We start from the raw sequence: 27,708 nt of genomic DNA on the forward strand, positions 1-27,708 counted from the left end.
TTTGTTTGTTTTGATTTTGTTTGTTTGTTTTTTTTTTTTAAACACCAGCTCACTATGTAGCCCTGGCTGGCCTCAGACACAGATATTCCTGCCTCCCAAGTTCTTGGATCAAAGGCACATGCCACTACACCTGCTGCCTTTAGTGTCTTGAGCCCACAGAGACTCCTTGTGTCGAGGAGACGTTCACCCAGCAGCATCCACAAAGAAGAGGGCCAAGGCGGCAGACACTGGTGTGCTGCCACGTGGAGGAATGATTTATTAGAACAAATTCCATGACAAATCATATAAAATAACCATTTTCTGAAAGACATCCACAAGACCGCCTGAGAACAATGTACAGAGATCCCTCCAGAAGCCAGGCAGGTACAATACCAATGCTGGGTTGAAGGTTAAAGTGACAGAAGAACTAAATGTGGAAAGGAACACCAATTTGTGCATTAAAAAAAAAAATTACACAGTGATGACCAGGGGTGGGAGGCATAGACTCTGCAGGACAGCTGCTTACTTGTCGGGGGGGGGCAGGCCGTGGGTAATATGTGGGACATGCGGGGGGGCAGCCAACAGGCTGAGCTGGCACCTCCTCCAGACAGACAGCAGGCTCTACACACACACACACACACACACACACACACACACACACACACACACACACGTAAACATCAGGTGGGCTGGGCAGAGGCACACAGGACCCATGCATGACTCTAATAGCTAAGTGTAAACAGGGAGACCCATGCTACCCTGAGGGCTCTGGGTCCCCCACCCCAGCTACCTCTCCCAGGTCCTGCACAGGAGCAACACTCACACAAACATCAGGCAGGTCCCAGAGCATGCCCATGCCAGCCTGGTCAACAAGGGACTCTCCCCATCCCATTCCAGCCGACGGGAGAGCACAGCTATGCTAGCCTGGTCAATGAGGGGCTTTCCCCACCCCATTCCAGCCGACGGGCTCTTTGGCTTAGCGCCTCCAGAAGCATCAGCAAGGGGCAGCAGCAGGGCAGCCACACTCTGCTCACCCAACAGGCCCCAGCCGAACAAATCCTGAGAAAGCATAACCAGTAGCGGGCCTGTCCCTGCCAGGCCTCCACAATGTATCAGGCCACAGGAGCCTGCTGCAGGTCACTCCCTGCCCACACCACCTGGGACAGCAGGGGCAGGTACATGGTTTAGATCACAAAACCAGGAGCTTCCAAATCTCTTTTTCTGCCACTATGGTAAAGCACTCACCACAACCAACAGGGTTGCTGGCCCACCCAGCTACACCCAGTCCCACTGTAAGGAAGCCCAGGGTCCCTAGTTGGGATGAATCCACTCAGAGAGCTTGATGGGGACGGCACCCAAACTCAGTGGGTTTGGCAGTTGTGTTGGCACCAAGGGCTTAGAGGCACGGGATTTCTTCCCCAATACCTCCTCAAATCACTCACCCACCCAGGTTGATAGAGTCTGCAGCAGCTCCGGCCATGCACTCAGAGGGAGCCACAAGGCAAGTGGCCTCCTTCCTGGACAGTCTGGGGACATGCCAAGCTCATCTAGCTTCTGTGTTTGGCACTGACTGGCCCCAGGGTCAAGCTCCTTTCTCTGTCTGGCCTCGAGCCAGCACACAGGGATGAGACAGGGCCTCCCAGGCTGGAGCTGGACCTAAGCCGGGCCTGGGAGTTCCTGCAAGGGAGCAAAGTACTCTTTCCTTTAAAGCTACTGACAAAAACAATGGTGATTGACAGGAGGTGAATATGGTGCCTCACCAGCTGGCCCTTGGCAGTGGACACCCCAGGGGCTAGGCTAGGAGGCCTGTGGAGGTGGGCTAGCCATGAGCTGGATGAAGTGGTTTGGGTGCTGGCTGAAGAGGGGGCTGGGAATGGGAGGCACCCATCCGTGGGGTTATGGCACATATGGGATTTTCACAGAGAACCGCCTGCAGCCAAGCAGGTGGGCCATGGGATGGATGCACAGGACACACGTGCATAAGAAGGCTGGCCTTGCCTGCCTCATAGCTTAGATCAGAAACCTCTCAGCATCAGGAAGGAAGGCAGGCTCCGGGAGGCCGGGAGGCCCGCAGTTTGCCCGTTGTGGGAAGCTCCTGAGAGGCAGGGCTGGCAGCAAGGTGTCCACCGAGGCAGGTGAAGTTGAGCTCTGAGCTGCTGGCCGGGCTTTCCCAAGTCCTGGCTGACTAGACCCTGAAGGAGCCCTGTTTCCCATCAGTAGGTCGAGGTTCATGCTGGGGTCCACAATGGCATTGATGACTGGAGGAAGAGGCCAAGGAGTCAGACCCATTGAGAATCTAGTTATAAGCCTTTGAGGTTACCCCTGCCTGCCCTAGGTCTGGGCCACACCTACCTTCTAACTGCTTCTGTACACGTCGAAGTTCCTTCAGGATGGAGCTGATTTCCTGGGAAGGACAGAGAGGAGGAAGGCTAGAGTAGGAACACGCAGGGCCCCCAGATCCTCCTGGTGGACTTGGATTGGGGATGTGGCTCAGACCAGCTCAGCAAAGCCCACTGGCTAGGAGCCAGGTCAGCCCAGGCCTGAGGATGGGGGCCAGGTCAACCCAGGGCCAGGCCTGAGAATGGGGGCCAGGCCTGAGGATGGGGGCCAGGCCCGAGGATGGGGGCCAGGCCTGAGGATGTGAGACCAGGCCCGAGGATGGGGCCCAGGCCCGAGAATGGGGGGCCAGGTCTGAGGATGGGGGCCAGGCCTGAGGATGGGGGGCCAGGCCCGAGGATGTGGGGCCTAGGCCTGAGGATGGGGGGCCAGGCCCGAGAATGGGGCCCAGGCCTGAGAATGGGGGGCCAGGCCTGAGGATGGGACCCAGGCCTGAGGATGTGAGACCAGGCCTGAGGATATGAGACCAGGCCTGAGGATGGGGGGCCAGGCCTGAGGATAGGGGGCCTAGGCCCGAGGATGGGGGGCCAGGCCCGAGGATGGGGCCCAGGCCTGAGAACGGGGGGCCAGGCCTGAGGATGGGACCCAGGCCTGAGGATGTGAGACCAGGCCTGAGGATATGAGGCCAGGCCTGAGGATAAGGGGCCAGGCCTGAGGATGGGGCCCAGGCCTGAGGATGGGAGGAGCCAGTCCTGAGGTGGGGTCTCTGTCTCTCACCTTGTTGGATGTCTTTAGGATGGGCACTTCATTTTCAGAGTTGATTCTGGCCTCTAAGTCCTCCCATGCCCGGCCTGTATTCTGGAAGAGGATCCTGGGAGGAAAACAGGGACAAGGACAGTGACAGAGAACACAGAAAAGCTGCTTCCCCGATATTTCTCTGGCCATAATAAAACTGATGCATCTTTTGCTAGAGTCAAGAGGAAAACTGAAGCAGGAGCATGACCAGCTATCTGATGTTCAGGTGGGAACAACTCAGATGGGGGGCTGGGATGGAGATGAGGACTGAGAGAGGGAGAAGTGTGGGCATGCACAGCCTGGCTACCAGGCTGCACACTGATGCTAACACTAGACGCAGCACACGTGACCCTGTTGGCGATGCCCAGGGACTACCCACTTACTTCATCTTCTCAGCAAGATGCTCCGTGTTCTCACGGATGGCATGTGACAGCTGGGACACCGGGTTTAGCATCAGATTATCAAAGATCACCTGAAAGGACCTGGGTATTAGTATGGCAGGGGCCCTCCTGTCCCCACCCAGCTAGCTGGCTTCCTTCTCACGATCCAGACACCGTCTAAGACATGCCCCAACCCGCAGTATGCAATGTTGGAGGGGCGCCGTGCCTCCTCACGGTTCCGAGGCCTTGTCTTGTTGGCCAGAGCATCCTCGAGGCTGTCATTCATGTTCTGGTCAAAGTTGTGAGAGCTCATGAAGCCAGGTGGCACTTTCTGGAAGTTGAGGCTGGCCTCTGGAATGCGCTGCACCAGCTGCAGAGAACAGAGCAAGACCCACTGGCTCGTCTGATGCAGAGGAACCACTAGGGAGTGGAGCGAGTCCCTCCACTGCTTCAAACAGACAAGTGATAAAACAGGATAAGACAGGCCTGGGCCCATCTGTTCAAGATCCCTCCCAACGCCCACTCCCTTGGAAGGAGACGGCGGCGCTTGCAGCCAAGTTTCCACAGCACAGGCTCTCCAGGTCTCTGTGAGGATTCTGATTACAGCCCTCAAACCAAGAAGCACAAGGTGGGACCTCAACCCTGGTGATAAGCACGTGCACTTGAGAGGCCTGGACTTACCTCTTCCCGGGCTGAGATGGTTGAGGCAGGGGTGTTGGGCACATTCCCGAGAGATGGGCTACGAGTGGGTCCCGGGGAGCCCAGTGAGTCCCCATCTCCAGCCACATCATGGATCTCCCTGGCCAGGATGGCCACATCCTTCACTAGTGTCTGGCTTAGCCTGTGGCCAACAGGAAAAAACAAGTTCTACAAGAGGTCCTCTTGGGAGAGCCCCAGCACACAGACGAGGGTGGTGAGGACCCACAAGCATCCTGTGCACTGACACAGCAGTCGGGGATCCAGCTCCACTGCCTGAGGCCATGCTGGGTAAAGGCCTGGGCCTGAGGTGCATGGCCTGCCAGAGCGGTGCCTGGAGTATACGGGGAAGGGTCTGACAGAAGAGTAGGACCCCAGACTTCCTCCTCTTCCTGCACACCAGCTAGACACTATGGCTGTCAGGACCTTCCAGAATGGATGTAACTCAGCCACACAGAATGCATGGATACCACCTTGGTGAGCAGGGAAATGGAGGCAGGGGAGGAGTAAATGGAGACTCATAACTAACATGGGGGACTCCTGATGCCAAAGGTCAGAGTTCAGCAGAGGGACCTTGTGGCTCTTCCAATATGGCTGAGAGCTGAGTTCTGATCATACCATAGGGGAACACACATCTGACAGGGGACTGGGCTTGTCCCAGTGAGATACCTGGGCAGCCAGGAGACAGAGGACAAAGGAGGCAGCAGCAATTCCCTGAGCTTGCTGCTTTGAGGGCCTAGGTCTAACTAGGCTCTTGGGCACATGGCCAGCCCCCTCTTTAAGGAGGTCCCTGAAGGGCTTACATCCTATCTCTTGCCTTAATGGTTCTTCAGGCTCATCACCACCATGGTCTACACACTGGAACCCTCAGCTCCAGACTTGGGGTACCCTATGACTGTCCTCTTGGGTCCACCTAGGACCTGCATCCTGGGCCTCTGTCATACCTGCCCCTTTCCAAAAGCTTCCTCATGGTTCCCCAACTGGACGACCCAGACCTCTCACTGGTTGGTCTCATGGTTCTGACATCAAGAGAGCACAGAAGCAGGTCCCCCTGACTCTAGGTGACACCAAACCTCCAGGTGTTCCCACTTCCACCTAAGCTGCCTCTCCTGGGGCCCCTTTCTACAGAAGCACACTGCACCAGTCTCCTGGGCCCAGGCAGACACAGCAGAGCTTGAGAAACTCACACGGGCCACGCCTTTTCTTGTTCCTTCTTATACTAAGCTGACACCTGGGGGGACCCTTATCCTTTTGGGTCTCCACCAAGGGCCGTACATCCTCTTGTAGCCCACATCCAGCTCTTAGGAGGCCCCTCCTTTTCAACCCATCTCTCTTACCCTGTCCTCTGCATGACCTCATTCTACTATGGCCTCAATTTCTGTCTGTGAGATTATAGTAACTGTACCCCCCTCCCCACATGGGCCACTCTCTTGAGGGCCATCTGTTTCTGGTCACCTCAGGGTCACAAGATCTCTCAAGACCAGCATCCTCAACAAAACTCCTCATGTCCACATAGTTCCTAGGGTCCTCTACAAGCCCTTTAGTGCCTTGGTCACCAGGATGCTGGCCATCGCTCGGCTAGATCCATCTCCACACATCCTTTCCCAGAACACATCCCAGAGAATGGCTATGTGAGGAAGTTTATTTAGAATAAACTATGGTCACACCAGCTCCTTGAACCCAAAGTCCCCCCACCCCTCTAGACAGACATCCACCCATCCACCTACCTTTCCATCCATCCAAATGTCTACTTATCAACTGAGTGTCACCTAGTGACTAATCCCTCTTCCACACACCCATTCATTCACACACCTTTGTTGCTGCTGTTGTTGATTTTGAGACAGGTTTCCTCTGTGTAGTCCTGGCTGCCCCTAGAACTCACTCTGTAGACCAGGCTGCCCTAGAACTCAGAGATCTGCCTGCCTCTCCCTCCCAAGTGCTGGGATTAAAGGCTTGCCACACTGGCTTCATCCATCCACCCACTCACATAGCCACCACCCACCAAATAATCTCTAAACCTATCCAGGGCCAGGAGCCCAGCCGAGCCCAGCCCCCGCGCTCAGGCTACTTTCAGCCATGGAGAGGGGCCTCTGGCCTGGCCCTGACTGGTCACTCACCTAGCAATCTCTGCAATCTCTGCTGTCTGCACGATGAAGCCGTAGGGGTCAGGCTCCTCCTCATCATCGTCTGTGTCTCGGGGGCCCTGGGAGCGAGCCCGGGCAGAGCCGCTGCCCCTCGGGGTCTGTGTGGCTGTTGAAGCATGGGAGCGTGTGTGTTTAGGGGAGCTGTGGTGGGATCCATACTCCTCCTCAGAGGTGGACGTGTAATCCGAACCCTGCTGCCGGCGCCGCGTGTCTTGAGTGAGTGGTTTGGATTCAGAAGCAGCGAGAACAGAACAGAGAACACTCAGTGCCTCAGGGTCCCTCAGGATGAGGGCCTTGTGCTGCAGGGCACACAAGTGTCATCACAGTGCATCACAGTGTCCCCAGAAGCCCCTAGCAGAAGCACCCCCAGCCCAAAGGACATGCAGGGCCAGGGACTGGGCACTCCTAGGGTCAGTGCAGCCATCCAGGGAGCAGGAAGGGGTCAGAGTGGTAACCAGCTGTGCACAATGAGATGACAGCATCTCCCTGAGTGCCGGGAAAGGATGCTGGGCTGATAATGAGGGAAGCCATACACTGGGACCAACTATGCGCCACAAAGCTGGCTCACACAGGTGAGTGAGGTCAGACCACCGGCAGCCTGAGCCAGGTTCCCATAGCCTTCATCAGACCTACATTCGTAGGTATGGCTGCCTGGGCTCAGAGCTGTTTGAGCCCCAAGCAGCATTGATAGCAAACGCACTTTGGGAGCTGGATGGGGCCTGCACGCTAAGCAGTGCTTGCAGGTTAAGGTCTATGTGAGGATGCTGGGAGGCAGAGGGGGTGAGTGGGGTCAGCCGGGGACAGCAAGGACAAGGGGTAGGGCTGTGGCTGCAGCACCTTGGCTCAAACCAATCCACTCAATCCTCGGGCACAGCACAGCTCCCTTGGTGGGGCGGGACGGGGGCTAGATGGACAGGTCACCAGCCACTCCAGAAACGAGGCCAGCTCTGACAGCTGAAATAGTGTGTCCCTTCTTATTGTACACACATTACGCGGGATGGGGCAGAGGTCACTGTTCATGTGGACAGACACAGCCCTCTCAGGCCAGGGACTCTGTGGCCATTCAAGGGTATCAGAAGGGATACCGTTCAATAGACACCCTTCACTGGGGCTTCAGCACAGGGGACAGGGACCAGAGAACTTTGGGAGAGTCCTCCTCAGGTCCTCAGCTGGGCAACTTGGGCCCTACAGAGTCATCAGAAGTGCTAGCCTGGGGACACCAAGAATGACAGAGCCAACCTTAAGGTCCAGGTGACAGGAGGCACCCTGGGAGGGTCCATGGGCACACCTGGTCAGTGCACATGTATATGACGGTCTATAATACATCTACCCGAGGCTCAGCTCCTGCTGGCCATCCTGCCTACCCACCAGCCCACTACCCATCACCTCACACTCACTGGAAGAGTATCTGGCACTGCCCGGGCGAGCCCGGCTGAAGGGCTGGCGGGGGCCGGCGTTGGCAGCAGTAGCAGCAGCCTTCTTGGCAGCAGCACGGGCCTCGGCTATCGTGGGCTTACGGCTGGTGCTGTAGAGCTCAGCACTGCGACCAGAGAAGCCGGTACGGGCAGGGGCAGTCTCAGAATCACTGGGCCCTGTGAAGGAGCCTGCCCGCTTCCGGGGCATGGCCAGGATGTCCAAGCGTGTCAGTTTCTTGGCCTGCTCAGGAGCCGTACGATTTGCTGGTTCAGGGTTGGCTGTGGTCCCTCGTTCACCATCCATAGCCTCAGTGTCTGAGGCATCACCCAAACGGGCCCGCCTGAGTCGGGAGGCTCTGGTGGGCCTTGGGGTGGACAGGCTGTTGGAGCGAGTCAGTGCCTGCTGCACCTTCTGAGCGGTAGTGGAACTGCGGCTCTGCTCCTCCCGAGCAGCTGGGGATGGTGGGGGAGCCACTGGTTTCCGGCGAGGCCCCTGTCGACCTGCCACAGTAGCCTCAGGAGTCTCATGGTTAGAATTGGGCAGGTGGGCAAGGCCAGAGCCTCGCTCTTCTTCAGGCCAGTCCAGGGACCCTCGAGACCCATGGCCTCGCCGCACAGCCAGGCGCCTTGATGGATCTCCATGGCCCAAGTCTGCAGGCGGTGGGCGATGCTGTCTCTCAGACAGCCGCTCTCGAGCACTGCCCAGGCTAGCACCCCCGGGGTCTGGTACTGCTGGTGGAGACAGCAGGCTCTCCTTCTGTGGCCCTGGAGTCTGTGGGGTTGTTGGGCTGGGCCCATTTTTGCCACTGAGCAAGCTAATGGTACTGGCTGTGTCCACATCCGAGTCCCCAGACAGAGAGTCCTCTGGAGGCCGAGGAGTGCTGCCCCCCTCACACTCATCTGCAGACTTGGAGCGGAGCCGGGCCTCCAGGGCTGCCAGGGCTGTCTCAGTCTCCTTCAAGATCAGGTGGGTGTCCTGAGTGTGGAAGTCCATGCGTGAGGCGCGGGCTGCAGCCAAGTCTTGTAGGAGCGGGTGGCTAGAAATGTGGGGGAGCTTGCCAGGTGCCGGGGGCCCACTGGTTGGCTCCTTAGTGAAACTCTCTTGCCGGGCAAAGGTCAGAGCCTCCTTGGGTGGGGCTGGGTCAGGCTCTGGGGACCGACCACTGCACAACTGGATCACCATCCTCCCGTTGGGACTGACGTAAAGGCCGTCCCTTGCTGAAGGGCTGGTCTGGACTACCCGTCCCGGGCCATCCACTTCCCCAGGAGCCACAAAGGATTTCTTGGGGAAGGTGGCCTCCCCATTCTGATCGCCAATGAAGAAAGAGGTAGGGGCTGGCTCCCCAGGGGCCCTTGGTGAGCGCCGACCCCTGACCCATGCTAGATCCTCCTGCCGCTCTGTGCCTGGTTCTGGGCCTCGGCCGCCATCTGACCCGCTGGCATCACTGAGACTATCAGGGTCCAGGTCCTCCTGGCCTATAAGGCAGTTTGCTGGCTCACTGCCCAGCTCTGGTGGCCCTGGGCCATTCCGCCTGGCAGCTTCAAGGCCTGCAGGGCTGTCAGCCCTATCGCTGGGTAACTGGGGGAGCAGACGCCGAGTTCGAGTCACAGGCAGGGGCCCCTCAGGCTCCCCGGGTCTGCGCCCAGGACCATCCTCTGCAAATCACAAGGCCAATGCAGTTAGAATGGCTACAGACCTGCAGGCCCCACATGCACAGAGCCCCAACCCTCTCCCAGGCCCAGGCTGAGACAAACTACATCTATGGTGAGGACTGAGGCCACCTTGGTATGGCCCCCAAGCCTTACAGCAACTGTGGGGTTACATACCTGCCAAGCCAGCATCTGAGTAGCTGTCAGCCAAGCTAGCCCATCGGGAAACCCACTTCTGACCCCCAGGGGAACCTGGGACCAAGAGATTCTGCAGAGAGAAGGGCAAGAAAGTGTATCCACAGCCTGGGAGGCACAAGCTCAGAACAGAAGCCAGGGGCTGGAAGAGACTCATCCATGCTGGAGCTGCCACGAACAATACCCTCCTCAAAAGCAGTCAGGAGGGCCCTGTGGCCTTCCCTAGGCACGTGTGACCCCAATGTCACCACCAACTGGTCAGTTCCATCAGCATATCAAGACTCAGTCCCAGATCTGCAACAATGGTGCTTTACTCTTCCCGGGGTGGCTGACCGGCCTCATACCTGCTGCTCCATCTGGGGAGCCATGCCTGGTGTTCGGGAAGCAAACTCTTGCAGCAAAGCCATCCGCTGGGCCACGCCTCCATCACTGGGCTCATCTTTGTCACCTCTAATGACAGGGCGGAAGGTAGCTGAGGATACCCTAGAGAGTTCAGGAGATTCAAACACCCCAAAAACCTGCCAAAAGGAGAGAGTGCCAAGGGTCAAAGGTGCCCGGATCTCCACCCCCACACAGCCTATTCAGCTATGGTGCATAGGAAATAGGCTCCATTCTGACAAAATAAGAGACAGTGCCCGGGGGACCTCCCTTCTCCAAGTCCTTTTATCCAGCTGGACCAGACACATAACTTGACAGCAACAGGCTAACATCTGGTTCCCAACATGACCCACTGGAGGGTACCATCCACCACCCACGGCCCACTGGAGGTACCATCTGGCCACACGCCACCCACGGCCCACTGGAAGGCGCCATCTGATCGCCTGCCACCCATGGCCCACTGGAGGGCGCCATCTGATCGCCTGCCACCCATGGCCCACTGGAGGGCGACATCTGACCATCTGCCACCCACGGCCCACTGGAGGGCGCCATCTGACCATCTGCCACCCATGGCCCACTGGAGGGCGCCATCTGACCATCTGCCACCCATGGCCCACTAGAGGGTGACATCTGACCGCCCGCCACACCTGGTCGATCATCTTCCGGGCCTCCTCCACTTCCTGGTCTTGAGCCTCCGTCTCAATGGTGTAGGTGCCTGCGTCACTAAGACTGTCATCCTCCTCCTGTCTACGTGCCTTGGTTAGCTGGGGGTCAGTGGGAGGCGGTGGGGTGGTCGAGGGGGTCACAGGGCTGGCCCCTCGGGGTGTCAAAGGGGTGGGTAGCACCGGGGGCGTCTTCTCAGGGCCAGGCCTCGTGGCTGGGGAACTGTCCCGCATACACTGGGCCATGAAGTCCTGGGCCAGGCGGGAGCGGCGCCCCACACTGCCGAAGGGGCGGGTGGAGGCCCGGGGGACAGGAGAAGTGTTGCCCAGCCGCTCCTCAGTCTTCTCTCGCTTGAGCGAGCTGGCCCTCTGTGGCCCTGAGCTGCTGCCTGTGGCACGGACCGCGACACCGGGACGTTCTCTGTCAACAGTCCCCGTACCCCGACGCTTGTCAGCCTTGGGGTCTGCAGGTGGGGTGTGTGTAAAGGACTGTGAGCGCTTCTTACGGGGTGTGTCCTCATCAAAGAACTCAATGACAAAGGCTTGCTGGTTGTGCAGCAGCTCCTGAGGGTCCCTTTTGATCTGCCTCTGCAGCCGCACCTGCTCCCCACTGCCCTCAGCTGGGGCTCCAACAGTCTTGGCCAAGGGGTCCTCTGAGTCGCTCTGTGTGCCATCCTCATGTTTGTGGCCTGAGAAAACCCTTATTTGTTAGCATACAGTGAGGAGTCTTGGGGAGCCTCACTACCCCATGCCCACTGGGAATGGATCCAAACTGACATCCATGTGGAAGGAAGTCCTTTGGCACTGGGACTCAGTGACACAAAGATGATGCCCCACCCCCACCCCGCTCCCCGCCACCCAGACCAGGCAGGAGATTCCTGACCGATCACTGGGAAGTGAAAACCAGCCACAACCCCTGGCTCTCACTGATGTGGTGAGTATGGGGACAGACAGACCACCTGCTAGCTTAAGAACTTGCCCTGGTGCCAGCTGGCACTCACCCTTCAGAGTACGAGTGTGGACAGGAAGGTCGCTTTTGGTGCTGTGGCGGTCATCCCCTGGGCCATCCCGGTGCAGCAGACTTGGGTCATTCTGCACCAGCCAGTCGGCCACCTTGGTTTCTGCCGAGACCATCTCCACAGGCGTGGTCTCCTTGCTGGGAGGCCGCCGCTGGCGCAGGGAGAACTTGGTGATATGGTCTTTGATCTTCACCTTGCCTGGGCTGCAGTCATCAAACTCAATGGTGAAGGAGGCATGGCTCTGCACCACAGGGGCCGTCCCACCAATACCTGCCTCCTGGTCTTTTGTGGGCACTTCCTGGGTCGGCACCTCGGGCAGCCGTGGTGGCTGTGGTGCTTCCTTCGTAGGAATCTCAAAGTAGCTGGGCTCCCGTCTGAACGAGTAGTCTGGTGGCTCAGCGGGAGCACGGCGGCTCTCCAGCTCACCGTCTTGCTGTGCCAGGTCCTTGGGACGCTCTGTGGGAAGGGGTCCTCAGGCCAAGTCTTTTAAAAGCCACCCTGCTACCCTGTAACCCAGTGCTAGCTGGAGCACTAAGACTCACCTGAGTAGGGCTCCTCCTGGTGCCGGTCTTCAGATGGTGTCCCACTGTCATCCTCACCCCACCAGGAGGGCTGCCCATACAGCGGAGTGCGGTAAGCTACCGCCTCTGTGGGGAGTTCAGAACTTAGGTTGCTATGGCCTCCAATGTGAAGATCGGAACAGGGCCAGTCTGTGGAGCAGGCCCTGGCCTTACCTCCCAGCTGGGACCTGCAGCTATTCAAGTGTCTTGCCAGTTGTTGAACACTCTGGGCCTGTTTACACATCTGTGGGTGAAGACAATCACTCGCCCTGCCCAGGCCTCTCTCCATGGTGACATGGGAAGGCTCATTTCAGGGGACACAGTCCTGGGACAGCATTCTCTGCCTTCAGTATACACGGCAACAAGGTTTGGCCTCTTCTAAGGTTCTATAAATGGCTCTGCCGCAATGGGTGACCCTGTCTGGGTGGCCAATGTGACAGTTAGGGGCATTTGTTTTAATGTTAGGATCTATGTCTAGAAGTTGACATTCCATCTCCACGAATCTAGGTTTCCAGCTCTGATTTGAGTAACAGCAGAGTCCAGGGCCCCAGGGCAGGGCGTCGGCGATAAGGTACAAACAGCCCTGTCCTGCAAAGCCCTTTCATTTCTGCTGGGCCCAATGACCATCAGAATCTTGGTTACTGGCCCAGGTGCTCACACCAGCAGGCAGCAAAAAGGTCTGAAGGCTAGACTACCTATCAGTCAACAAGTGTCCCTGTAGAATGGAGGCTATCCCTTGGTGTTTTGGGTATGTCTCCGTGTCCCCAGGGACTCCACTCTTTACAAATTACCATATGTTCCTTATACAAAGATGGGTTTAACTCCCCTGTGGTATACCATATGCACTAATCTTCATACCCTTCTCCCATCCATACCCTTCTCCTGTTGGCCCCCTGACCTCATTCTTTACCCAGTGCTATACGCAGCGGTCCTTGAAGCACCATGTGTCTGCTGTGGGGCAGTACGCTCCAAGCCTATCTGAGGTCATCCAATGTGCTGTCCTCTATAGGACTGAGAAACTTACTTGCCCAGCTGGCTGCACTTGCTATAACCTCAGGGACAGTTCTAGGCCCCTGTTACCAGCTGGCCTGGACACTGACTGACAGGTGCTCGGAACCGGTCAGATGACTGTCTGGACACCTGCCCAGTCCCCAGCAGTTTTCACAAAGGTAAGCACAGGTCATTGTTCAGGGTATACCTGCACCTCAGCCACACCAGATGTATACCAGCAGTTCACGGTGTGCATCCATGGGCTGACCCATAGGGCACAGTAGATGTTAGCCAAGGCTGGGGCAGCAAGGTGACCTTCCTGATGTAGGAAGAACATCTAACTTGGTTTCCTGGAAGCACCTTCCTCCACCTAGGACTTGTTCTGTCCACCACTGCATACCCAGGCAGGACTCACGCCTCCTGTTGCTGTGCTATGTTATCCCCATGCCCACCCAGACCCAGATACCACAACCCACCTCTACAGTAGCCCCCTAAAATAAGTCAGGCCTTTCCCTTGCACTCACCTACCTACCCCAACCCCAGGGGCCATATGATCTGCAGAATCAGGCACAGATACCTGACTTCAGGCAATTGAGACCTGCCTGCCCCTGACCTGCTGCAGACCACAAGGGCTAGCATCTAATGACCCATCAACTGTTGGCGGCCCTGGGGTCCAAGAAAAGGGGGCATGCCTGGAGAGGTATGTGCAGATACACAAGATAAGCCCAGGGTTAAGCAGGCCTGCGCCCTGGCTACTGAGCTGTGCTGTGAACCAGGAGTGCAAGCTGGGATGAGGAACCCCATATGATACAGTAAGGGAAGATGGTAGACAGAGAGGCAGGGGAGACAGAAATAGAGATAGGAAGGCCTTGAGTGGCTCTGTATTTCTGCCCTTCCCCTACCCATCTTGGTCCCCAAGCCCATGGCCTACCTGCTCCATGTCTTCTGTCTCCTTTCTCTGGCCTGGGCTGTGAGGACTCGCAGTAGGGTGTGTGGTCTGGAAGCGCATCACCCCTCTTGGGTGCAGAGACCTTGACGCTCACCTGTAGCTGGCTGGTGTACTTCTCGTGCTGCGGGCAAGCATGTGAGGTCAGGGGTGCTGTGCCAGCCTCAACAAACTTTTCAGCCAGCCCTGCCTCCCCTCCACAAACAAATCTGAGACTAGTCCATCTGGTGAGGCAGCTGAGGGCCGCGGCCCCGGGGAGGATGCTCTACTTCACACAGCTAGGCAGAGTGGAGGGGAGGAAGCAGGCAAGGATCACAAGAACAGAGCCTAGAGACCAGCATCCTCCAGGCCCCACCTGAAACAGGCCCGAGGGAGGGTAAGCCACTCAGGGGCCTAGCTACAGCTACCTCTTACTTTACAGATTCATTTGAAAAACTAGGTAAGGCTAGAGCACTCACACAGTTCGCACGAGAGCGCAAAGCTCCACAACCCATACAAGTAGAGAGAAGAAAACACTGGCCTACCTCAGGATCCTAACTCCCTTGATGAGGCTCCAACCAATGTGACCTCAGGAGTCTCAAAGATACCAACTCAGAGGACACACTGCCTGCCCCGCCCTTGTGGTCTAATTAAATCCTTCCTTGTAACCTCCCCTGGGTGGTTCAGGGCCCAAGCATGTGGTCTGGCTTTCCACCCTGCTTGGCCCACTGCTGTACTCTACTCCCAAGGGATCCTGTCCTCCTGTTAGGTGGCTCACCCGTCGTATCCAATGCTTCCCAGCATTTGGGCTATCTTCTGAGCCACAGACTCTGTCCTACCTACTACCTGACTTGAAAGATCTTTAGCTATACTTGTAGACCTCAAAAGCTCCAACTGTTCCAGTAGGGCCAACCACCCAGCCCACGCCTCCCCATCTGTCCCTACCATTTGTCGCCGTGTAAGCCTAGGGGTAATGACTACTTCTCACCTGCTGGACTGGGCCATCCAGCAGGACAGGCCAAGCAGCCCTGATTCATGGTACCCGCAGCCAGCAAAGACTGGCTCAGGGGCCTGGGGAATGTGTCCAGGGGTAGACCAAAGCAGAAGCAGAGACTGGCAGGCTAAGGGATCAGCCCTCAGAGCCAGGGGTCCCAAGGGGACCTTCTTAGCCCATGGGCCTCCATGCCACTGACCTTGAGTGCCTCCTCAGGAAGTCGGTGCTGCACACGCTCCAGCACGTACATGTTGGAATGTGGCCATGAGTTAAGGAGAACGCACAACAGGAGGAGCAGGAAGGACCTGTGGCTGCAGCGCTGGAGTCACCAGTGGTGAGTGGGTAGACTCAAAGACTCCGGGAGGCGGGAAGACCTTCTCGGGGAGGACCAGTCATACGCCAATACACTCAAGAGCACAGAATATGCAGGCTTCAGAACTCAGGTCAAACCAGGACTCTGGGTCCCAAGTTCTTCAGTCCTTCTGTGACCTCAGGCTGAGCATGCAGAGAGGCAGGCTGAGGCTAGGAGCAGACATGCCCCTCCATCAGAAGGAACCCAACTTTAGGTGACCTCTAAGCCTGGGGGCCTCCGCTGTGATTTAGAAATCCCCTAATCTGCTTTAAGACAGCAGAACTGTGGCCTTGGTCTTGATGGAGTAAAGCAGGGGAGCCCCCTTCGAGAAGGATATCATAGCCAAAGCGGATAACATCGTTGAGCTTCAGGGTGATGTACTTCTGGTCTGGGATGCGCACATCATTCACAAACGTCTAAGGAAGAAAGGGGAGGAGGAGGAGGCTAAGCAGAGCCCCCTGCCTTCCTATGTTCCCAGCTCACTGTCCTAGGAACAGACCTCTGAGGCAGCAGACCCTGCAGGGCCCAGATGGAAACCTGACTGGGACTGGGGTCAGTCAGTGACTGGGGTCAGATGCCCAGCAGAGTCCTCCACAGTCCAGTAGGGGGCAAGGGAAAAGCCTACTTGTCACAAGGGCCCTGCAGGAAGGGCTGTATTATATGAAGGGTGGATCAGGGAGGAGGGGAGTTGAGGGTGATGCCAAGTCTTGTTCCCAGGCTCACATTATGTAGGTAAGACACACATTGGGTAGCTGTGAGATACCCTTTCAGAACCGCACAGGCAGGAACAGGTCAGAGTCTGTTTTCTTATTGAAACAGGGTCCTGTGATGGACCACATCTGACAAATGTAGAATGGAACGTGTCTAGGTAGGACAGATGCACGAAGCCACAGAGAGCGCATCCCTGTCCTATGCCATATCCGGCTCCTCACCATATAGCCAGGGCCTCCCTCCTTCCTTAGTCCCTTTCCTAGGTGAGGCAGGCACAGCTCAATGCTTTTTAGGGGGGACTCATCTCCTAGCATTGGGCCTCCCTAGCCCAGTAGAGATCTGGCCTCTGTAGCTGAAGAAGGCCTCATCTTCAGCCAGTGGGGGCTCTAGACAGGTCCCAGGAGAAAAGGCATGATCGTGGCTGGGGTGGGACCAAGCAAGAGCCCAGTACACTCACCCCATTGAGGCTGCCTAGGTCTTTCACCCAGTGTTCATCGCGGTCCTGGTCGTAGTTGATGACGGCATGCTGCTTGTCCACACTACGGGACTGGAGGGAACAGACAGTGGCCCTCAGGTGCCCAGTCCCAGGCTGCCAATGCCTACCATAATACCAACACCCTAGGGACTCAAAGCTCCTGAGTCCCCTGTCCTATGACAGTGTGCAGTCAAAGCCACTCAGCTATTCCAGCAAGCCACAAGGCTGTGCAAGCTACCAGGGCCACTCTAGCCTATGTTGCTGCCTTGGCACCTCCTCCCACAAGCACCCTCCCAGGACCATTTCCAGTGCAGGCGCAGGCTCCTGGGTCAGAGTGGAAGGGCACGCCAACCCAGTCATCTGAGACAGGCCGTCCCCTCCCAAGGGCAGGCAGAGGAGGCCAGCCACTTCCACTTGAGCCAGAGGGAAAGGCTACACCTTGGCTCAGCCCACAGGAGCACACAACCTGTATGATGGCCACATACAGCTGATAGTACGTACTTATCACCAAGCTCCCCGGCCAGCTCCCATTGCCCCACCCTGGCAGGGCTTGGCACGCACCTGCTCCTGCTTGAGCACAGAAACTCATTTCAACACATATGTGCTACTCCACTCCAAGCTGTTCTCACCTTTCCTGGCCGCCAACCTGCCCAGGACCCCTCCCAAGGACAGTGACTGAGCTCCTCACACAGCTGAGCCCCCAGATTCTACGCCCAGGACATAGGTGGGAGCAGGGTCATGCTACTTGCTTAGGCACCGTTGGTGTGGGTCCATGTTATCGGTCTGCAAGGCTGTGTCAGCACCTGCACCACGGCCCATGGCCCACTGCCTATCTCCATCCCCACAGCACACAGGACCGGCACTGCAAGAACAGTGGTGTCTGCCTGCCCCTCTCCCTGCCCCAAGCTCGGCCTAAGACAGGACGACAGAATCAACCAACTCAGGGAAACCACTGAGCTGAGATGAAGCCTATCAGCCAGGCAGTGCCTTCCAAACGAGGCTCCCCTCCGGAGCACACTGCTGACAGCCTTTGGTGTAAGACCTGCAGCTGCTCACTCTCAAGCTGCTCCCCACTACAGCCCAGCCCCTCTTCCATCCTGGTACCAACATCCTGCCCATTCCCCAGTAACAACTGATCCGTTCAGGGGAGCACCCTTCCCGGTCCAGGCACACAGCAGAGACAGGGGAGAGAGTAATCATGAGCTCTGGCCCGTCCCACCTTTACTGCTAGCCATCCAGCTCGGCAGAGGAGACTCTACTTCTAGCCTATCTAGAGGGGTATGAGAAAAGACCCTAAAGATCGCATGCAGCGCGGTGGGTTCCAGGTGAGCCTTGGCCCAGCCTCTATGCCCACACCCACTGCCACCAGGGGAATAAATACCCAGCAGCCCCAAGGTGGCTAACTTGTCCATGACGATGGGCTGTAGTGAAGGTAGGTTCTGGTGGGGTGAGAGGGGGTCACACCTCATCCTGTCAGGGCCCTCAGTTTTTCTGGAAGTGAGTGTGATATAAGGATTATATAATGGGGGGGCAGTGGGGGGGGCATCCTTCAGCTGTCTCCTCCTGTGTAGCCCACATTTCTGCCAGGGAGAATATACGTTAAGATCCAGCCTGCTCAATGTCTCCTTGTTGAGGTCCCCAGGCCTGTTCCTGGTCTAGTTCACCTGTTACCAAAGCCACAGGTCTCTGACATGGTGGGTCTTCAACCTTGAGATGGCCAGCTCCATCCCCAAGGTCCATTTTGGGCTGGTCCAAATTACCTACAGATACCTCCTTTCTCTGGCCTTGAGGGTACAGGAAAGGGTCAGGCCAGATATCATTTCACTTGTTCATCAAATCCTAGCCTATACCTATCCCTGTGCATAAGCCGGGACATCTCAGACCCTACCGGACACAAGGGCTCTTGGGGCAGGAGAACCAAACCATCTGCTTCAGGGAAGCTCAGACTCCGGGCCAGACGCCAGAGGGTCAGGAGAGCCCTGGGCTCTGCTGGCCTGAGGTAGATGAGACCCCTGAAGCACTTCAGGCTGACTCTTCCAGGTGGGAAAACTTGCCTGAAGCTTCACACACCCTGCACCTGATGGCCACCTATATACCTGAGGCACTTCAGCCATTCCTACCCTCCAGGATCCTTCCAGGAATGCCTACCCAGCATGCCCCTAGCCATTCCTAGGGATATACTCTGCTAGTCTCTGCATTCAGCAGGTTTTAGTCTCATTCAAAGCGCGCTTTATCCCCTCCTCAGCCTGGGAGTCTTCATCCCAACGTTGCCCAGTCCTGAGTAACTTCCTGAGCCCCTAGGTTTGCATACTCAGGGCCCTGGCAGACCCTCCACACCTCATTCTCTCAGCCAGGCAGGATAGCCTCTAGTCTAACCACACCCTTCCCTAGAAGGAACCCAGTACCATCCATCCTCTCCCTGGACCCACCCTTCCTCTCCCCACAGTATTCCTCCTACCCTGACATATTTCCAAAACCTCTGACTTGATGCAAGGTTCCCACCAGCACCCGGCTTGTGGTAGGTTTGTAAGCCCACCCATTCTTCAGACTGCCTCCTGACAAGTCCCTCTCAAACTACAGGAGAGGAAGGAATCAAGCTGCCTCCTTGCCACCCCCAGCCAGAAATCTCCTGTCACCAACACCGATAGACCAGCAGTAAAGTTTACTAGCCCCACCCACATGCTCAGGAGGTAGAAGCCACCCCAGTCAGGAGACAAAGCTCTGGGCCCAGCACTCAGGGCTAGACTCATCCCGGGACTGGAAAGGAACACCAGGAGATAGAGAGTAGACAAACACAGTCATGTGACGTGGCCAGAAGAACACCAGACACACACCAAAGGAGAAGTTAATAACCTGTGCTTACTCAAAATGTTAAAATGATGGGCTTCTAAAATTCACGCCGGGCACCCTGTCCTGGCTGCGCTGACCCTGGCAGTGACCACACCCAGAGCTCTGTGCATGCCTTCCTGCCAGCTCATCACCCCAATAACCATAGCCGAAATCTAGGCACCAACTGCAGCCAGCTGCACGTACTATGTGAACAGGGCCTCTCTGAGGCTCCTCGGCTCTGGGATGTGCTTTCTGGGTTAGGGTGTCACACACAGCCAAAGAACAGACAAGGCGGAGGCAAAAGCTAGCTCTCCATAAGCTAAAAGCACACGCATGCACATATATCATATGTAACATATTTTTAAAAAATACCTGCAGACACCTCACGTAGCACGCATGTGTGTGCATGGGCTCACATTTACATAATATGTCATTCATGGGTGCTGGCTCTGTGCCAGGTCTGTTCTGGGAGTACTGGACAAACCGCAATCCCTGAACAGCACAGCCCATTGATGGCATGTGGCTATTGTCGATGGCTGTGCCCCAGAACACAAACAAAATGTCTCTGGCCCCTTTCCTGACTTGATTCAAGCCACAGTCTCTCTGTAACACTGCCGAGGCTCCCCAATGCCAGCAGTTACCCCTCTGTCCTCCCATAATCAAGCCATCCAACTCCTGAAACAGAGGTCCTTTCCACACAAACCTGTTGACACCTCCCCTCGTCCCTGCCTGTCACTGCTGATGTGTCTGGCCACTCCTAGGCCCTCCAATCCTGCCCTCGGTGGCATCCCCTCATATTTCTCCTACATAGGAATTAAAGCAAGTATTACTGAGACTGGCCAAGGGTGCATGCCACCACAGAGAAGGAGCTGGGAGCTGAGGTGAATGGGAGCTGGCTGGGGGTGGCGATGACCGTGACAAGGAGATAGAAATCAGGGTACGAAGATAGATATAGAATCAATCAGACCCTGAAGAGCAAGGGATGGTGTAGGGTGGGGCTGGAGAACTCTGGAGGTTCCCAATGCCAGGAAGGGAACCGGGGCAATGCTGGATCCTGGCAGAGCGGCAAGCAGAGAAGACAGAAGATTATGACAAGCCTAGGCTACTCTGAAAGGTCCTAGGGCAGCAATGGAACATCCCAGACTCTGGGGTCAGGGCAGGTACAAATGATATGTAAATCCTCTGGCCACAAGCAGCCGAGAGGGTGCGAGGAAGGGGTGGCCTGAACGAGGGCCAGCTGGGCAGGGCAGGGGCAAGGCCTACTGCAGGGATACTAGAAAGGGGTTCAGCTCTGTGTCCCTTCTATACCCGCATGACCTCCCAAGCCTCAGGTACCGTAGTATGCAAAAGAGAGACACCTCTTCCAAAATTACATCCCTTAGGGACAGAGGACAGAAGTGAAATGGCATCCAGACCAGGGGCTACCCGGCATGAAAAAACCGCTGTGGCCCCACCACTGACAGGCCCAGGAACTAAGAACCTGGCCCCATATCTAAGACCCCTGAGTAGGAGACCTGGTGGAGCTGCCAGGCCAGGTCCAGTAGCGGGGAAGGAGAGCCTGCTCTGGGTCCCCAGCTCTCCAGGCTCACTCCAGGTCCTCCCAAAGTGTTGCCTGTCCTGCTGGCCCTGGGAAGATAGCAAAGCCATTGCCAAGGCCATGCCCGTATGGGGACCACACCATGAGGAAACAACCACAGCCTGTAACTCGCACCTGTTCCGTAGACTTTTATGTTTTCAAGTAACTAAGAAGCATTGAAAGCTAGTTCCTGCTTCATAAAACCAATGCCTATGAATAAGTAAGCTTCCTGTGTATTCTAGTCTCTGCACTCTTTCAGACTAGGCGCAGCAGAAACTGCATGACCCACACAGCCCTTTACAGGGCAGAGTTGACTTGGCTCCCCCTGCAAAGTCATGAAGGGACAGAGGGCTATGCAGGGAACCTAGGAGTCTCCCAGCAGGAAGAGGAGCTGGGTTTTTGTTTTGTTTTGCTTAGGTGAAGTTCTCCAGACACCATCTGGAGAAAATCCAGAAAACCCAGACTCAGTCTAACTTGTGCTATGACAAAATGCCTTAGATGTGGAATGTAGTCATGATAAAACCTACACTGTTCCTGGTGCTAAGGGATGGGTATCGATGATTAAGGTGCCAAAGACAGGCAATTTCAAAGGCAGCACCTTCTGGCTGGGTCCCCACTTGGCATAAGGAGTGGGCAAGTTGCCCCAGACATCTTTTATAAAGACCCTGTCCTGGTGAGTTTTTATTAAAACTCACAAGCTAGAGTCAAACAGGAAGAGGGGTCTCGATTGAGAAAATGAATCCATCAGATTCCCTGCCTACAAGCCTGGCACATTTTCTCGATTGCTAACTGCCCACTGTGGGTGATCCCACCTCAAACAGGTGATCCTGGGTGGTAAAGAAAGTGGGCTGAGCCAGCCAGGAAGCAGTGCTCGTCTATGGCCTCCGCTGCAGTCCAGCTCCTGCCTCCGGATTTCTTCCTCTGGTGACAGATTAGTGAGGTGACATAACCCCTGTGCTCCCCAGGCTGCCTGCAGTCATGGCTTTTATTACAACAGTAGAAACATAAGACACCCTTTAATCCCATACACAAGGACCTTCAAGTCCCCGCCTCTCAATGTCATCCCATGAGGAACCAGGTCCAGCTTGTAACCTGAGGGGCAAAAACGCTCAGAAAGCAGCACAGGTGCTGGGTTGTGCTAGCCTCACACAACCCCATAGATGGGCCCATCGAGGCTTGCTACCTGAGGTTTGCTGTCCAGCTGTGTGTACTCAACTCTGGCTCCACCCACTCCCGGGAACCTCACACACCCTGGGAGTGTGCAATGTGGCCATGCTGTACATGGGAGATTAAATAAGTACAAAGAAGACCCACTTGAGGGCACTGGGCTGCTGCTCTGTGCCTGAGCAGACCCCTTAGCTGGACCAGAGGACACTCATGTCCTTCTCAGAGTCCCCTGATGAGACATGGAGCCCAGAGGCATGTGGTTAGGATTCTATGCTCTGTACTGAAGTGGAAGCAGTTCAATACTGCAGAGAGCCCAACTCATTTGTACCCCCAGGCCAGGATGGACCCTGTAGATCAGCACCCCAGCCCCACCCTTTGTTTGCAAGCCAGAGAGACATAAGCTCCAAGAAACCCAACTCAAGCTCCGAAGCCCAGGTAGAACAGCATATCACCCTTTCTAGCTCAGGAAGGGGACCCATCCTATCAGGGCACATGAAAAAGTCACCGGCACTGTCCACCATCTGGACACATTTGGGAGCAAGACCTCCAGGACAGCCCTCAGGTAAACTCTATAGTGAAGCAGTAAAGACACAAATGAACCACCTGTCAGTGCTGTCCAAGACGCTCCTCAGCTCCATCACCCTTCCTGGAGCCCTGGCACTTTCTTGTCAGAAACAGGTCTGACATGAAGGAGCAACAACCCGGGCCCATGTGCACCCTACTCCTGCCCACCTGTGCATCTGGGGCCCAGGTGAAGAGGGATCTCGTCCTGGCTTTGAGGTCCCTGAACCACCTGCCCAGATGTAAGAAGCCCCACTCACCTGTAACATGAGTTCACATTCATCACGTCCCACGAAGATGAGTTCACGCGGGAGCCGGTGGCGGGTGCCACTGCTGCTCACCAGGAACCAAGATGTGACGCTCATCTTGGCACTGAGGAGGCCTGCCTGGCCCTGTGGGGAGAGGGTCAACACTGGAGCTCCCCAGCCTGGACTTCTGTCCCCTAGATATGTACAACGCCAGGACAGACCTGCTCCTTTAAAGACCCATGGCCATAGTCTCAGAATCTCCTTTGTGCTCCAAGCCCTACAGCCCATTCTCTCTAAGTGACTCTGGCCCTGCTACCCAAGTACAGACCCACATGTCCATGTGAACTGTGAGGAACGGTTCCCAGGTAGTACCCAACATGGCCTACGGAGGGCTCCAGGACATACACCTTTACCAGAGGGTCTGCTTCCCACAGCAGGCCACTCTGCAAATCCTTGGGCAAGGACTGGCTTATCACTATAGGATCCAGAACATCGTAAAAATGCAAGCCTTGTTCAAACACAGCAACCAGCTTCAAGAGCAGAGCATGAACCCAAGCCTGGGCCTGGGCAGTGGCTCTGTGCTGGCAAACTGTCCAAGAGGGCAGTGTAGAGCTCCTGAGTCCTAGTGATTCACAATCTAGTTATACTGTGAGGAACAACTAGAGTGCCTGAGGTGTGGCACTTGCCAAGTGAGTGCCACCTGGATTTGAACCCTCGTACTTTAAAACACCCCCCCACACACACACAGTGAAAGTCGAGACTGAGCAACAGAAGCAATAAGAAAGAGTCAGTGGAAGATTCGTCACAGGTGAGAAAGGTAGCAATGTGGGGCAGGTGGGGCAGAGGTGAAGGCAGAGCCACAGCATGCAAGAACTGAAGTTGGATGAATGGCAGAGAATACAGAAAGACTCTGGGTCCCCACAGTTGCTGGTCAGGTGGAAGCCATCACTGGCGCAGGAACAGCCATTCAAGTCATCCTCTGTAAGCGTGAACACACACAACACACACAGTGGAAGAGATCACACTAGTGTCTTAGGGCCCAAGCCCTGTCCTGCAATGCCCAGGAGCCTTCCTAGAGACATTAAACACTGGCTGTTCACCCAGGTCTCAGTTCCTTCGGGTAAGCAGTCGGCAAGACACGGGGCTCTGCCATCTGTGAAGGCCCATGGCACTCCATCGAGAACAGGGGAAGATGGAGAAAAGAAACCCGGCTCAGTAGAAAACAGCTCCAGGTCTGGAACATACCCCCTACCCTGCTCTGGGTCCCCTTTCCTTAGGGCCCAGCATGAGAGACAAGGACTAAAGGGGCAAGATTTCATGCCTTGCAGCTTCCAGAACACAGACCCCATTGGTTATCCATAGCCCCAACTCCCAGAAAGACACAATCCCACTGGCAAAGGTGTCAGGGGTGTGGAGGTAACTCCAGACCCAGACCCAGGTCGTCACTGAGCCTCCCAGCCCCACCCAGCCTGGATGTCCCCACTCTGAATACACCTGGCGTCATCTCACTGTGGACAGCAGGCACGGGGACACCCTCAGAGGAGAGGGAGCCAAACCCAGAACCTGATCATGGGGTGACCACTGCCACCACCGGTCCAACTTGGAAAGGCTTCGGAGCCACGGCTTGCTGGAGGAGGTTTGGGCCTGGGCTAGCCCGGCCATCGTTGCTAGGAGGGAGAATAATAACACCCCCAAACTAGTCCCCCTCAGCCGCGCCCAGGCACAGAGCCCCCACCCGAAGGTGAAGGAGGAGGTGGCGATGCGGATGCTGAGAGGCGGTAGGAGGCAGGGAGCAGCCCAGTGGCTGAAATGAGCAGACAGAACGAGGTCCCCTCCCCAGCCAGACAAGCCCAGAGGAGGCAGAGAAGCTGGGAGGCCGTGGTCTAAAGGGAAGGAGAGGAAGAGAAGGAAGACGAGGGGGGACCGCAGAAGATGGGAGACCGGGCACCGGGAGGAGGCCGGGAGGCGTGGCAGGCGCGCCAGGCCCAGATGGGGGAGGGAGCGGCGTTTGGCTCCTGAATCAGCGCTGGCCCTGCCCGGCGGGACCGGGCGCCCAGGTCTACCAGCTCGGCAGGGCCGCGTAGACATGCGCGGGGCCAGGCCTTGTCGCCGTGCCAGGCGGCCCTCCCGGGCGCGCGCAGACATGGGCAGCATCGGCGGGCATTGGCCGGGCCAGGTGTGCCGGACGCCCTCGCCCAGCTCCCCTCCTCGCCGCCGCCTTTGTCCAGGCCCGCCCGCTCCGGCTGTGGCCCGGAGGCACGCAGGTGCCCCTGCTGGAGGCCCTGCCGCCGAGAGCGCAGGGGCTGGCGCGGCCCCTCCTGCGTCCTACCTGTGCTCCCGCCAGGCCCGCGGCTCGCCCGCCAGGACGCTGCCCGGCCCAGCCCGGCCCTCCGCCCGCCCGGCCGAGCGCGGGCGGGGCCGCCGCCTAGGACATGCCCGGCGCGGCCCGCACGCTGGCGGCAGCACCGGCCGAGCCCACGGGCAGAGCGCCGGACCGCGGCCCTCGCGCGGCGGGTCTCCTGACGTCTGCGGCGGCACGCTCCGCCCCGGCGCGCCCCGCCCCCGTGTCGCCCGCCCCGTGTCGCCCCGCCCCCGGAAACCAGGTTAGGGCGGGCAGCTCGCAGCAGGTGAGCTGGACTCCGCAGCGCCGCCCCAGCGGTTGCGCGCCGCCCCTCCCGTCCCATCCACCCGACCCGGCGCACCTGATCGGGCAGCCAGGAACCGGCGGTCACCTTTGTCCCCGGCACCGCCCGGAGCCGCGCGTCTCCCCACCCGGTGCACCCAGACCCCCTTGTCTCTGGCGCCGGCTATCCCAGGGTCGCGAGACAAGACGTACCGCTGCCCAGCGTCCGGTCCCAGAGCCGAATAGTTAACACTTAACCACATCCAGAAGCCCGGGCTCCAGCCGCTCTCCCAGCCCCAACCTTTGGCCTTTCAGCCCAGTGGAGGGGTGCAGGGCGAAGGAAGTAGAATGGATCCCAGAGGCCTGTGCGTCCAGCTGGGTCTCTTCCTCCTGCTCCCTCAACGTTGTAGGACAGGCCACGGACTCGGTGGGCAAAGACACCAACCTACCTGGATGTCACAGTGGGCTGGACGGGGAGGGGCGGGGAACTCTGAAGGCGCTCCCAGTTCCTGAGTGAGGTAAGTTCTCACTGGCCGCTAGCTGATGCCAGGTGCAACAATGGAGGTATCAGGTGTCCCTCTAGTGCCAAGGGGGGGAAAAAGGATTAGCGTGGGGCGGGGCGGCTTTCCAGAAGTAGTGGAGGGACTGTTCAGAGTGCATTCCTGTTGAGGGGTAATAGTGAGGGCCTTGGCGGAAGTGTGATGCAGATCAGGACTCCAAGCCTAGGAATGTGCGCTTTATCCTGCTTGGTAGAGGAGTTACGGGGACCCAATCCACCCCGCCCAGGCTCCAAAGCCTGCGGCCACAGTTGCCCATCCCTGCCCTAAAGAAGGAGGTGGAAGGGGTTCTACATAATCCGAGAGTAGAGACAAGCCCGCCAAGAAGAGGCAGTTAGGAAAAGCTTCGTAAGAATCTGCTAGGTTGTGGGGCCCTGCAAGCTTACAGTACCAGCCCGAATTGACCGATTTTGGATGCCATCCCAAGGACAGTGGGCGCAGGAGGTTTGTGCCAGCGGAGACCTGATGAGATGAAGGCCTTGGAGAGAGCTCTAGATGTCTACGTGGGCGAACGGGAGTACTTTGAGGGGGAGGCCAGGACTCCAGGGAGAGGCCAGGAACTGAAAAAGATGGAGGCAGAGGAGAGACGGGGAGGGCAGACTTGTCAGGTTCTGGAAAGCGGAGGGCTGGGTAGTTTCCTGCCTTCCTGTATTCTACTTGTCCTTGCCAGGGCTCTTAGCCCCAGCCTCAACTTCCGGGAGCTGTATAGGGATTTCCCAGGCTTCTTCCCCAGTAGACAGAGACTGACCTGTTTCTGAGTCCCAACTCTTGACCGGGGTTCTCTCCCATTCTCTTGGCTCTGTGGACAATGCTTTCCCCGATAGCTTCTGTCTTAGCTACCCTGCCCATTGCTCACTCCTTAGTAATGGATGGTTTTGTTTTTTGTTTTGTTTTTGTTCTGTCTTTATGTTTGTGAGTTCATTGTCGCTGTCTGCAGACACACCAGAAGAGGGCATCAGATCTCATTACAGATGGTTGTGAGCCACCATGTGGTTGCTGGGAATCGAACTTAGGACTTCTTAACCTGAGCCATCTCTCCAGCCAGTAATGGATGTTTATAAATGTCATACACACACACACACACACACACACACACACACACACACACACACACACATATACATTTTTTTTTTCTGTTTGAGACTTTTACCTGGGTTGTGACTTCTTCTAAGGTGAAGGACAGGGGGGAAGGAATGGTGTCCTGAGTTCTGACTGAGGCCCCCTGCCAGCTACACCTCCTGTGGTGGGTTAGTATCCTTAGACATGAGGGCAGGACTGGAATGGGCTGTTTCCTGGATGGGGAGGGGCCAAGCACGCTTGAGTGACTGGAGCATTTGCAGTCTGAAAGCAGACCTAGTAGTAGCCTCAGTTTTCATCAAGTAAGGGTGACACTTAAAGCCACTGAGAGAAGAGGCTTCCGTTAGTTCAAACTAAGAACATATTGACCAAGTGAGGAATCCAATGAATGCGGTACCTGCTGTTTCCACACA

At 56.9% G+C, this 27,708-nt stretch overlaps 1 protein-coding gene across 5 annotated transcripts; it reads right to left on the reverse strand.

Moving 5' to 3' along the window:
• Positions 1 to 233: 233 nt before the first annotated feature.
• Positions 234 to 26,060, reverse strand: Cep170b (centrosomal protein 170B). Of its 5 annotated transcripts, none has more exons than XM_076920998.1 (19): positions 25,875 to 26,060; positions 23,051 to 23,182; positions 16,640 to 16,729; positions 15,807 to 15,887; positions 15,319 to 15,375; positions 14,132 to 14,270; positions 12,193 to 12,297; positions 11,633 to 12,106; positions 10,617 to 11,320; positions 9,936 to 10,109; positions 9,574 to 9,664; positions 7,729 to 9,402; positions 6,305 to 6,542; positions 4,173 to 4,332; positions 3,718 to 3,861; positions 3,495 to 3,583; positions 3,094 to 3,187; positions 2,332 to 2,383; positions 234 to 2,237 (listed from the first exon to the last, which is right to left on the reverse strand). In XM_076920998.1, exons 2-19 carry the CDS (start codon positions 23,153 to 23,155, stop codon positions 1,990 to 1,992), a joined length of 4,719 nt encoding a protein of 1,572 aa, XP_076777113.1. In that variant the 5' UTR covers positions 23,156 to 23,182; positions 25,875 to 26,060; the 3' UTR covers positions 234 to 1,989. The 5 variants fall into 5 exon arrangements, with proteins under 5 accessions (XP_076777113.1, XP_076777115.1, XP_076777112.1 ...); XM_076921000.1 differs by lacking the exon at positions 25,875 to 26,060 and adding an exon at positions 25,368 to 25,520 and having other exon boundaries at positions 6,305 to 6,437; XM_076920997.1 differs by lacking the exon at positions 25,875 to 26,060 and adding an exon at positions 25,368 to 25,520.
• Between the last annotated feature and the right edge of the window lie 1,648 nt (positions 26,061 to 27,708).

This window comes from Arvicanthis niloticus, chromosome 23 (assembly GCF_011762505.2).
Source record: "Arvicanthis niloticus isolate mArvNil1 chromosome 23, mArvNil1.pat.X, whole genome shotgun sequence".
In the NCBI taxonomy this organism is placed as follows: Eukaryota; Metazoa; Chordata; class Mammalia; order Rodentia; family Muridae; genus Arvicanthis; species Arvicanthis niloticus.